The 12,360-nt window shown below is 41.2% G+C and overlaps 4 protein-coding genes across 4 annotated transcripts in view; 1 reads left to right on the top strand and 3 right to left on the bottom strand.

The window, feature by feature from the left end:
* The first annotated feature begins 534 nt into the window (after positions 1-534).
* SARC_05181 (hypothetical protein) lies at positions 535-2,698 on the top strand. The gene is made up of 4 exons (XM_014300960.1): positions 535-803; positions 1,172-1,363; positions 1,950-2,028; positions 2,231-2,698. The coding sequence occupies exons 1-4, from the start codon at positions 742-744 to the stop codon at positions 2,360-2,362; spliced, it is 465 nt and encodes a 154-aa protein (XP_014156435.1). The 5' UTR covers positions 535-741; the 3' UTR covers positions 2,363-2,698.
* A 781-nt stretch (positions 2,699-3,479) lies between these two features.
* Positions 3,480-4,017, bottom strand: SARC_05180 (hypothetical protein; the record flags this gene model as incomplete). The annotated part of the gene is made up of 2 exons (XM_014300959.1): positions 3,480-3,823; positions 3,855-4,017. The coding sequence occupies 2 exons, from the start codon at positions 4,015-4,017 to the stop codon at positions 3,480-3,482; spliced, it is 507 nt and encodes a 168-aa protein (XP_014156434.1).
* A 1,152-nt stretch (positions 4,018-5,169) lies between these two features.
* On the bottom strand, positions 5,170-8,581 carry SARC_05179 (hypothetical protein). The gene is made up of 4 exons (XM_014300958.1): positions 8,383-8,581; positions 7,548-7,701; positions 6,978-7,076; positions 5,170-6,137 (listed from the first exon to the last, which is right to left on the bottom strand). The coding sequence occupies exons 1-4, from the start codon at positions 8,493-8,495 to the stop codon at positions 5,562-5,564; spliced, it is 942 nt and encodes a 313-aa protein (XP_014156433.1). The 5' UTR covers positions 8,496-8,581; the 3' UTR covers positions 5,170-5,561.
* A 1,249-nt stretch (positions 8,582-9,830) lies between these two features.
* The window catches only part of SARC_05178 (hypothetical protein), a gene marked incomplete at its 5' end in the record, with an annotated part of 4,826 nt that continues 2,296 nt past the window's right edge, over positions 9,831-12,360 (bottom strand). Inside the window, 5 exons of the mRNA XM_014300957.1 lie at positions 9,831-10,068; positions 10,570-10,695; positions 11,063-11,131; positions 11,410-11,505; positions 12,096-12,274. Of these exons, the coding sequence (XP_014156432.1) occupies positions 9,904-10,068; positions 10,570-10,695; positions 11,063-11,131; positions 11,410-11,505; positions 12,096-12,274 (635 nt within the window). The 3' untranslated portion in view covers positions 9,831-9,903. The remainder of the gene's footprint in view (positions 10,069-10,569; positions 10,696-11,062; positions 11,132-11,409; positions 11,506-12,095; positions 12,275-12,360) is intronic.

Raw genomic sequence — 12,360 nt, 5'->3', positions numbered from 1 at the left:
TGTACGAGCAATGTGTGTGTCTATATATGTGAATGTGTTTGTGTCTATTGGTTAAATATTGATTTTCTTGGGTTGAGTTAACAATATCGAGAATACGTTAGTGATTTCTCGTGATAATTTACGAGCCTAGAGTTTCTCCATACATATTACTGAAAAAGTACACCACATACAGGGGATTTATGCCGCCTGACATGGGCCAGACCTGCTAGGACCAAATTCATTAATTTCTGAGAAGGAGCCTGACACATTAATAAACAGCCTGACACGTTAATAACCAACAGAATCTATAAGTACATATCCTTCCTGACAATTTAGGATATCCTTGTACATTTCCCGCGTCATGCAGTAGTAGTATTTACATAGTGTGTGTACACACTCATGTCATAGCCTTCTATGTAGTTATTTTAGATGTTTTTCTTGTGCATAGCTGTTCTATTTTCAGGAGGCTGTCTTGTATATTTATTCAAACCCTAATTGAAGTTCAAACCCTACATATAAATACATGAAGGGAATATCCAACTTCACGGCCATCACCTCTATGCCTCTCTATAGCGTCTATAGCTATCTAGTTCTCACTCTTCGAGTGTCAGGTGAATTTTAAATAGTATTTCTCTACGAGTGCGATGGTCATGATGATAAATATGTATATCTCAATGTGAACGTGATACTGTATTCATTTGCGTTCACACAACATCAATACACAGAATCATCAATAAAAAGACTAAATATCAGAAATATACAATGTCGGTCGTCAAGGACAATATGGATGATGACTTGGACTCGCTTCTGTTCGTCGAAGAAAAGTATGTGAGCCAACCAGTACTTCTATCGTCTGTTCGTATATTCGTATCTCCTGTCGAATGATCACTTCTTACACTCGTTCGTAGGAAATACATGCCTAAGCTTTCAGTCTTAGTATCGCATGTATATGCAGGATCTCTACTTTCATTTTGAACCGTGGCCAGTGTCGAATTTATCGCGCATCGAATCAGCGATGCAGTTGTCGATACGTTTATAGTCTTCGACACTTCTATTTGAATATGGATGCAACGTAAATGCATGTGAAGGTTAACATACCTATATATATATATATATATATATATATATATATATATATATATAATAATATATATATATATATATATATATATATATATACCACAATGGCTAGGTTCCACAGAGAGGGATTTCAAGAAGGTCTAAACTTTGGGCGAGAAGCCGCCGGACAAGAAGCTCATATGTACGGTATGGCCAAAGGTGATCAACTGGCGTCTGAACTGGGGTTCTACCGTGGGTTTGCTTCGATGTGGGGTGCCTTATTGAACGAGGGGGAAGCATGCGGAAACTCATCACCAATGCCACGGTATCAAAACACAATCGATTGCATATCGAGTTTAGATTGTACTTGACGGGATTTGATTGACACGGGTGTATCAGTAGTTCCATATCCCCAGCGAATGTGGCCTGTGATGAGCACACAGTGCATGTATTGCTAGCAAATGCCTGTACAAACCATTGTGCTTCACAGTGATATGTGATCACAGACCCGCATGAGTTTCAAATACTTTTATCGCGCTTGTACTGGAATACTCGATCTCGCTTGATTTCCATGACTGACAACTCAGCTTGTAGTATGAGCCATGCACGTGTCAGATTTGGTCCTTCATGGTAGAGCAATGGTTGCCAATTTTACTACTTTGACACACGCTTTATACACTTTGGGGTGTATGGTCTTGAACGGCACTGTTAGTCGAATTGATATTTATAGCACATATGTACGCTGATGTATAGTAAGCAGAATTGCTGATGCACACTTGTAATTGCTCACATCGCGTGAGAAGATTTCAAAACGTTGACATACGCAGAAGCGCCGACTTTGTTTTAGGACCAAAGGGAATATACCCTGGTCTCTACGTTAATGTTAGTACACGGACTTTTTTATTTCGCAGAGCAGGTAAAGTGCTGACAGCATTCCAAGCCCAGTTGGATGAGATCGACACTACAATCGCGATCACGCCACACAATACGGTAATCATCGGCCCACGCGTGGGTGTTGTCACTTTGATGCACTTGTACCACCTGTACCACTTGTACATAGTCATTTGTCTCCAGTGTACCTTGATATAGGCAATCTTCCGAGCTCGACGTTTCTATTCAAATATCGCTTGTGGCATCAGATATGAAAGTGTACGAGCTAATACCCTTTTCATGATTGTACTCACGGGCACAGGACCTTCCTAAACTATTTGCGAGACTGCGTACAAAGTTCCGACAATGTACCACGTTATTAAAAGTGGACCAGAATCATAGAAGTGCAGCGCCTCCGCACTTCATACGCTTGGCGGATGACGCCGGATATTAGTTTTCCGATTGAAGATCGATGGCTCGCTCACACACGTACTTTTAAGCGCTTCCTTTAGAGAGGCGTTAGGTGTGCTGTTAAGAGTTGTTGTATGCCAAAAAAAATCAACAAAAATAGTTTAGTCAAGCAAGTTAACGTTTGGGACACGGTGTAGGCTTTTCAAGTGAGAAGAAAATTCTGTCACTAGTGTTCTCGACTGTCATATTCATGAAAAATGAATATTGTTGTCAATATTCAGGTTCGATTGGCAGTAATTATAATCGACTAGATGATCAAGCAAATCTATTAGAAGCACGATCGAGCAGGACGCAACCAATAAACACCCATCAATTCCGATTATATTTACGCTTTGGGTGCAGAAGATATGTTCGAATTGCATCGTATCGTATGCATGCTGCAGGCGTATGCTTACAAGGCGCATGTGTCCTCCAGAGTGCTTTTTCACATACTAATACCGATAAAGTACCGCTCTGAATCAGTGTCGCAAACACGAACCCTTTGGAAATTTGTTCGATCATTTCGGTACCCACTACAACATTGATATCGAAATTTATCGACTCTGTAGATAGAATTTTTTTAGTAAACAACATGCGATGCACAATAATGGTAACAGAGAGGATATACCTTCCAATGCGGTCTTGAAAGCACAGCAAATAGCGACTTGCGATCGATATAAGCGGAAATATAATGTTTTTTTGTGTACTACTTGAATCAATTTTACGCATATTTGTGACATCTTAAGAAGGTGCACCGTAAAGTGATACGAAGCAAGGGCGAAAGTTACATGGATGGGTCACATAACACAAATTATTTGGGCCCGTTGACAAATGCTGCTAGAACAGTCCTGGAACTCTCAATAGTTGCATTGTGTTGAATGCCAGCGTCAGTATGTATCAGTACAGAAGGTGCCCATCTTGTACTATTGATCTCAGTGAACACATCACGATGATGCACAATTTTTCTGAGCACATACATCCGTACGTTCCTAGATACTGACATGATTCTCAATCTCCAACCAGAAATTTGTGGATTAGATTGACATTATTACTAATAAATGTATGCTGATTTGTACTTCAATTTCAATCTGTTATGTATATTATTTATTGCTTTACATATCTCAAGTGCGCTGGCTGACATCTAATTGTGGAGATGCTCCATCGGGTCCAACACTAGCCCATGGGCCGAAATTGCACAGACAGGTGTCGGCGTCATCTTCTGGGTATTGGTATAAGGGGAGTCCTCCGATGGTTACCACACCATCGCTGTCAACCTGTACACACCCATCATCACGGAGTGGGCTGTCTTCGGGAACAGTGTCATCAAATGTTGGCTTGCAATCCGGTGTGGCTATGATATATGGCCAATCGTCTCCGGTGAACTTGTGCTGGCCATCGTACTTCTCGTCGGCACATTCTGCTTCAGTGCCTTCGCATTCCAGCTCATCTGCTAGTGCATTCTGGTCTATAAAAGTATACGCACTTGGCTGAAGGACTAGCACTGCCTCCATCCGTTTCCTCCTCCATCGCCCCGGTAATATTTAAAGCCGCCGAATCTGGGTCATTTCTGGGCTCACTGCCGCCATAGCTGATGCTATCGTCGATTGAAATAACCATCGAACTACAATCCTCACGACGGACGACACCGGCATGAACCATCGAGGAACCGCACATTAAAAGTGCCGCTGAGATTTTACTGTATGAAAACATAGTAACTGTTTATAGTTATGAAGACTCTTTCAGTCAATTATTTGAAATGCTTTAGTATGAGTTAACGTAATGCCGAGTGTATTACTTTTATAGCGTCGCACAAGACTACTTAGCTACTGTGGATGCTCTACTAGAGAGTTTATTCGATGAATACTGTAATAAAAATCTCAAACAATCACAAAAGAATGCCAAATGTGAAATTCAGATTCCGTATTTAAAATAGCCCAATAAACACAGCGGAAATCGTTGTATGATAATAACGCACCAGGAAGTTGAGACCCGTCTCTTGAGTCTTGGACGAAAGTGGTCTGATCAACTGTCCGTCTGTCCCTCCCTCCGTCTCTCTACTAGTATCTACAATAGCATAGTAACAAATAGATAGCCACCCTACTTGAATTTGATTTCTTAAATTAGATACTCTGTGGTTAGTTTTGAAAGCCATTGAGATATACTATAGGCCATAGCGTCACCATCGAGCCTTTCGCGATGGTCACATTGCTTGGTACCAGTAGAGTGTTTGTTCTAGACCTCTAATAGCCAATTTTAAAGACCAATACTAAAGACAGACTTATACAGTCCCTTCCATGACGGATTTCTCCTAAGATCCAGATCGTTATCGAGCCCTGCTAAGATGGAGACCGGCGTGAAAAAAATCATCAAATTGAAAGTATAACATATACGTCAAAATTAGAGAAATGAATTCTATAAAAAAATGTTATACTAGTATTCCAACCCAATTGGGAGAGTACCAAGACTACATAGATCTCCTTCATAACAGCTTATAGACACGAGTAGCCACATTATACAGTCCCTTCCATGACGGATTTCTCCTAAGATCCAGATCGTTATCGAGCCCTGCTAAGATGGAGACCGGCGTGAAAAAAATCATCGTATTGAAAGTATATCATATACGTCAAAATTAGAGAAATGAATTCTACAAAAAAATGTCATACTAGTATTCCAACCCAATTGGGAGAGTACCAAGACTACATAGATCTCCTTCATAACAGCTTATAGACACGAGTGCCACATTGGGGCCAATAAAGTGATCATCCTTGCGTGATCTCATTTGTTCATAGATAAAGATTGACAAATTCACAAGCAATCCATCCAAATTATGCGATATCTATACTAAACCCTTTCAAAACCGGAAATTTTGTCATTGCGACAAGCAATAATTGTACGCAGCAGTCTCACCCACACGCTCATTTTCTTTCCTGAGGCATGAGATGCATCGGAAGTCATGTAGGTTGGGGTTGGCCTGTGCCACTATAAATTAAATAAAGTATTTTGGTCGATTATACTTTAGTAATTCACATATTTTGAATAATAAGATCATCCTTCGATACTTTACAGCAACTACTTTGCAAAGTCTTGATGTGTGGATCACCAATGAAGGAAACCCAACCGGCCTATTCCAAGCATCACTGATAACTTTTTAATCAACCTAATCATTCTCATATTCGTGTTTCGGTGTCCAATTGGCTATCGACTTAATATTCGTAGAACCCTTGCTTTGTCTTGACTCCATGGTGGCCGTCCTCTACCAGCTTAGTCAGTAATGGCGACGGATTGAATAGAGGATCCTCCGGGTACTTTGCGTGCCAACCGTCCATGATAAACTTGATAGTATCTAGACCAACATAGTCCGCCAACTGGAAAGGTCCCATGGGGTGGCCCGCTCCCAACTTCATACCAGCATCAATGTCCTGCTTAGTGGCTTCTCCACGTTCGAGCAATCTGATGGCCTCCATCAGGTACGGCACAAGCAAGCGGTTCACGATGAAACCGGGAGTATCAGTGCACTGCACACATCTCTTGTTCAGGGACTCTCCGAATTGCATCATGGTAGTGTTGGTTTCCTCACTAGTCTTGTCGGTCTTGATGACTTCAACCAGTTTCATAACACTCACGGGGTTGAAGAAATGAAGTCCGCAGAATCGATCCTGTCTCTCGGTGACGGTCGCCATGTCTCCAATGGCCAGCGACGATGTGTTCGATGCGAAGATAGTTGATTTTTTGGCGGCCTTGTCCAAATCAGCCCAAAGTTTGCGCTTGACATCGAGATTCTGTATCGGATAGTACAATATGAAAAGACCATAAAGGACGTTAATGGGTGAAATGAGATGACAAACTACAGCTTCACCTGTAAATTCCACAAGAATTCCTGCAGTCCATTCGGAATAAAACATAATGTTTTTCACTAGATTAGCTTCACATCTTACATGCCCGATACATACAAGCCAGCTTTTTGGCGAAGGCAACAATATTGTTACCACCATCGATTAACACTTATGCGATAGGTTTCAGTACATTTGAGTAGCCCAACCGAGGAAAATTACAACTATATACATAACGAACTATGGTAGGTCCCATTCGTACATACAGTACAATGTACTGTATAGGACACACAGATGGTTAGCTAACGAGGAAAGCAATAGTTATTCAGCTAGAGATGTGGCATTGTCTCGTGTAGTGGTTTGCCCGAGATTCTGCACAAAGCCTGGGAAATGTTTAACCCACTCTTGAAAATCTGGTAGGATGATTTCTAGCATGACTACGGCATGTTTGTCTGATCTAAGTAACTATGTTGAAGCACATTGGGAGATGAATATATTCCAAGGCATAAGGGTAAGATTCATCTAGCTTGCGACGGGTTCAATATGAGGGTGAGATTTTCTCCTCACAATGCCAGAATAAAGTTCCATAAACGATCTTATATTTAACGGAGCTACCACTAAAAGCGTAACAATCTCTCTATATTAGCATTTGGCAATTTAAAAGAGGCGGCATGCCGGTATCCACTAATTTTCGCCGAACAACTCACTTTTCGGTGTATTCATCTATCACCCTAAGAAAAATAAGGAACAAATACACCACTCAGCAATATAGTTGAAAGTATCACTTACCTCTACAATGGCTTCAATGACAATGTCTGCGTCGGCGACAGCCTCGGGAGCGCTAGTGCTAACGGAGATTCGGCTCATAATGTCTTTTACGAAACTCTCCTGTTAGCGCAAACAGAGAAGAAAGTATGAGCCCCATTAGTTCGATATTTTGCCTTGGTGGCACGCAAGTCAGATTCATTCTCCTATTATTGAAACGTACACCAGTCGCTAAGATCTTCTATATAAAATTCCATAGAATACTTCTGCATTAGTTCATATTCTGATTACTTCTCTATATATTGTATTCTGTGATTTTAGCATAGGAAACAATATAAATATTAAACCAGTATAGTCTAGATGTACAGATGCCATTCCTGATTGGCACCAGTTTTCCACCAACATAAAGTGCACTCCCTCAACCTTAAATAAAATGTAAATCAAAATGAATATCGAAGCCAACTATATATAAAGTTCAACGTGTAGTGAACAAACTTAGCCATGCCATATGAACAATCAGTTACCTATTTATGGTTGTATGAAGTTTGAAGAAATACTCGTTTGCAAATGGGAATTTGTATTAGATTGACATACCGCTTCGGTACCTGACTTCTTCTTGGCCACACGGGTAAGAGACTTTTCAATAGCCTTAAGGTTGTTGGCTAGGATGTCCTGGCTCATATCAACCAGTGTCACGTCGTACCCAGATTGTGCTGCGGCTTGGCCGATACCTCCACCCATTTGTCCACTGCATGGTAGGACGTTTCAACAACGTATGAAAATCTCGATTGCACAACATGTTACCGACACAAAGCTGGTTCGTCCAACATATGAGGTTACAAGTCTATCTAAGCCTCTGAAGATTCGATCAAAATTGGTTCTGGAAGTTGAACTCGAGTGCAGGACTTTTATGTATCTAATCCTGAGCCAAAATCCATTGAGTGTCTCTGCTCCAAGCGCCAACTAGAGGTACACACTAGAACAAGAGGGTAAAATAGTGGCGTCACTACCTTTCTCGTGGTACAGCAAGATTATTAATCACATCGTTGCATAACTGGCTATCGATCATAAGTTAATTGTGGCTATTTCAACGACAGGTGACTTTTCGATCGGTAAATACGGATCGCCGCAGCCGTCAAATTTAGAAAAAGCAAATTAAACACAGATCCTAATTCCGATTCAAAACCCAGAAATGCCGCGCTGACAAGGCTATTGCGCCTACACACATTCGACAAGACTAATGACCCTCTGGCCCGTACACCTAAGGTGCATGCAGATCTTTCTTAGCCAAGAACCAGAATCGTGACACGAGAGGAGTCTAGCATCTGAAGTAAAGCACTTGTGAGCAAACGAACATGCATTTGATGAAATCGGAGCACCTTAAATGCTAACGATACAAACGAAAGTGAACATTATAATATGCACATACCTTCCGATCACGACAACACGGCTGACGTTGGGCGCCATAGAATATGATCGAGCCATCGTGGCTGCCCTGAGAGCATTACTGCTGCGGAGGGTTGAACGTAAGGCTGTGAACATGGTGAATGATAGTATGATATTACTTACGAGCTAAGTTACGTACTGGCAGCAAATACAGTGCGCAGACGTCTCTAATAGATACCGAGTATCACCCTGTCACAGAATAAAATCTGTCATGTGATTTTTTCTTTGGTCGCGGTGGCGAGTGCGACTGCTGGTTTCGAATCGACAATCTCCGCGACTCCGCCTAACGTTTGAATCGACAATCTCCGCGACTCCGCCTAACGTTTCGTCATGTCAAAACACCGTCAACAGTAGAGTGTCAAATTGCAAAGTGTCAAAAGTGGAAAAATAAAAATGTCCGCTGGAGTTGTTTGATATTCATTTCGGAAGGCTGTTTTTATTTAGTTATTTATATTTTTGGGTTGTTTTTATTTATATGCTTTTAGGATTTGGGACCCTCTGCTGGGTTTTATTCCTTCGAGGCCGTTATGTATAATCAATAATGCCAAATTGCCAATGCCTCCCTGAAATTAAATACATAGAACATCAAGGCACGAGCGTCGAGCGGTATTCAGTACTATCCACTCCGCATAATGAGATGGTTTCGACACTGTCATCGCATCAGTTGTCCACCGTTGCAGTAGATGAAAGCAAAATCGTATTTGTATCGTGTAGGTAGTTTGATAGTCTGACTATTTGTTTGCGAACGCAACTAAAACAGACACTCTGAAAGGTGCATCTATGGACGCCCTGCATTTGTTTGACAATCACATAAGATATGATGATTAAGATCGAGATATTTGACATACATAAACTCTTAAACAAGCTATAGGTCATGAAAGTATATCGTCACACTTTCGCATAGTAGTCCTTTATGAACGGTGAACGGTCACAGCTCGTAAGCAAACTCGCGTGCAATACGACACGTCAAAAATATATAAAATACCTAGTTCTAACGAACCTCCTATATAAACTGGATGTACGGTTCGAATGAATGGGCATATAAACTTCATAATACGTTAAAGAACCACTCGCGTGCAATACGGCACGTCAAAAATATATAAAATACCTAGTTCTAACGAACCTCCTATATATACTGGATGTACGGTTCGAATGAATGGGTATATAAACTTCATAATACGTTAAAGAACCACTCGATATCTGCCACTCCTGGAATACTTCTGCGACCAAGCTGGTTTTGAAATATAAATGCGTTCTCAGTAGTCAGACAAGATAAACAATATATTTCTGATGTTCATGTATTTAACTTCGATAGAAATATCGAGGGTGTTTAATTCTAAGATCCTTTATAGTTTTACAATTGTGCTATGCGTACACCACTAGTAGCTGTCGCTGCATTGTAGCAGTCAGACATAAATAAACAATATGTTTCTGATGACCATGTATTTAAATTTAACTTCAATAGAAATATCGAGGGTGTTAGACTCGATGATCCTTTATAGTTTTACAATTGTGCTATGCGTACACTACTAGTAGCTGTCGCTGCGTCCTTGTGAGCGCTAGAAGCGGTGATTCGCTTAGTTTTATAGTCCGGCATTGAGCGCAGCATGTCTTTCGTGATATCCGGTAGTTGCAGATTCGGCCTCGCAGCGACAAACGCATCCAACGCCTGTTGTAACGACGATGGGAATGGGACAGTTTAATTAGATGATATGAGGTGCAATGAGGTTTATATAGAGGTCAAGATTTAATGCTGAACTGTACTCCGCTCTGCATGGCTGTTCTTTAGTTAATAGCGGGCCCGAGTTAATCTTGCCTGTGGGAAGAGAGTTATTCAGCCATCTTGGACTCTAAAAGAACTGTGTCGAACTTATAATCTACCATTGATTTAAATTGAGACCTAAGGGGTAGCAATTTCTTTACACCTGACTCATGCTTCTAGAAAGAATATGTCATCAAGCTCACAGAGTATGTTTGATACATATTAGAAACTCGACAGATGGGAATATCCTGGCCCTGCCAAGGACAGCGTGAAAGTACCTATACTGTTTATCACGCATAGTAAATTGTACGTGTTGCAAGAGTAAATGAAGCACAACGGGGAAACTCTAAAAGTGCATACATAATCTGGGACAATTGGCAGGTACTGTGTTTCATTTATTTGACATACCGCTTTGGTCTTACACTTCGTAACCTCTTTGAGATCCTTCATCCACATATCCTGAGAAGATTTCCTCTTGCCATATTTAGTACTGAAGTCTGTCTCCATCTTCTCAATTTCTGCCTCGCATTGATCCTGTTTGCCCCAGATACAACATGAATTGATTTACAAATAATCCTTAAGTTAAAAATTGTCATTAAATCGCAAGGATACATGCCACTGGCGCTATGACAACTTCACCAACATGCAGTTCCATAGTAAAAAAGGATAACATACAGATTTATCCCCCGATGCCTGACACATACATATTGAGCGTGTCCCAAATGCTATTTAAGCTATACAATTAAGATGCCATCAGAATTCTTGAAAGCCTATGTGTAGCCCTCTCATTCTACTATGAGTGCAAACGCGATTCAATATCAATGTACCGTGTGCACGAATAACCATTAGTTTATGAGCTGGGCACTGAACAGATAGCGTCACTGCAATATCAAAGCCACACCTCCGCCTCCTCAAGGTATCGGATTTGATTCTTCGTCTCTGGATCAGATGACTTCAGCTTTTTCGTCACCTTAGTTGTGGAATTCCCGTCAGAAATCGAAAAGTGGATAGAAGGATGAGTGTTTGTAGGGTGGATTGACCCCATCGTGTTGCGAGCACTCCGCATGAGCTGATTTATTCGAAATTACTTGATAAAACACTCATATATCAGACTTATCGAACCTGGGATGGTTGTCAGTTGATGCGTCGTGTACTAAAAAATATACTAGTTTCGGCTATACTGGGAATTTACTTCACCGGGTCGCAAACTATGAATTGTTCATAACATGCATTTAAATCCAAACTCACCTTTTTTCCATCGAAGATCTCCGAGAATAGATAATAATTGCGTTTGAACCGCTCGTCGGCAATCCCACTAATCGGCACGACATCCTCTAGGTCAACCTGTGGCACAGATAAGGCGCATCAAGGACGGAGTAAATTAGAATTGCGCTGGGTATTCATTCTGACATACCAACCCATTTTGGACCAAGCAGTACTACTCGAATTTCTTGTTACGATTAGAGCTGAGTACGCGCTACTGTCGGCAGCGTCAACGGCCTGTACTTAAAAAAACAACATACACAACAGACGCCTACAAGCATGTACAGTGCTGCTCATTCGCACGCACTAAGAGGGAGACTTCCATTGAATATGTACCTATCATTCATCGACATCACTTGTATATGTGTATGTCATAGTTGTATTTTTTTCTGCCTTAAGACCGATATTAGGCCATCCTCAATTAGAAGACCTCAGACTTAAATGGGGCAACATACTCTTTTGAAAATAAGATTGACACTGCTTTATCTGGATGAAGAACGGTCATTATCGAAGAGTACAATCTCAAGCGATACCACAGCTCTACATCCTTTAGCGCGGCGATTCAACCTTCGATGTGAATTGGCCTATTTCTCTCAGCACTACTCAGATACCACACCCACTGAGCATTGCTAATAATATAGACAAAATACATAAAACGTTGGGAAGCTCACCTCCATCGGATACTCAATCGTTGATGCAGTGATTGGGTTGCCAAACTTGGATGGGTACGGTTGTTGTATGCCAGTGTTGTTGCTACCCCTGTTGTATGCCTTGATGGCGTCCTCTTCCGTTTTTTTTTGTGCCTCGGCTGCTATTTCTTCTGCCTTCTCTTTAGCTTCAGCTTTCAAACCTGAAGTTTAGAAACGTTCATGAGCAAAACAGTATCGAATAGGAAACCCACTAAGATATACCTATACAAGGCACACAGGGGATAGG

Source organism: Sphaeroforma arctica (assembly GCF_001186125.1).
Source record: "Sphaeroforma arctica JP610 unplaced genomic scaffold supercont1.322, whole genome shotgun sequence".
Classification (NCBI taxonomy): domain Eukaryota; class Ichthyosporea; order Ichthyophonida; genus Sphaeroforma; species Sphaeroforma arctica.
Note: the sequence above shows the minus strand (reverse complement) of the source record. Positions and strands in the feature narration are given on the sequence as shown.

What these genes read in the sequence shown, in the direction of transcription:
- SARC_05181 (XM_014300960.1), top strand. Translation starts at nt 742, where the DNA reads ATGTCGGTCGTCAAGGACAATATGGATGATGACTTGGACTCGCTTCTG. An exon ending in CTTCTGTTCGTCGAAGAAAA is followed by an intron (nt 804 to 1,171) that starts GTATGTGAGCCA and finishes CACAATGGCTAG; the next exon opens with GTTCCACAGAGAGGGATTTC. An exon ending in AACTCATCACCAATGCCACG is followed by an intron (nt 1,364 to 1,949) that starts GTATCAAAACAC and finishes TTTATTTCGCAG; the next exon opens with AGCAGGTAAAGTGCTGACAG.
- SARC_05179 (XM_014300958.1), bottom strand. Translation starts at nt 8,495, where the DNA reads ATGTTCACAGCCTTACGTTCAACCCTCCGCAGCAGTAATGCTCTCAGG. An exon ending in CGTGTTGTCGTGATCGGAAG is followed by an intron (nt 7,702 to 8,382) that starts GTATGTGCATAT and finishes CCTACCATGCAG; the next exon opens with TGGACAAATGGGTGGAGGTA. An exon ending in AGAAGTCAGGTACCGAAGCG is followed by an intron (nt 7,077 to 7,547) that starts GTATGTCAATCT and finishes TTGCGCTAACAG; the next exon opens with GAGAGTTTCGTAAAAGACAT.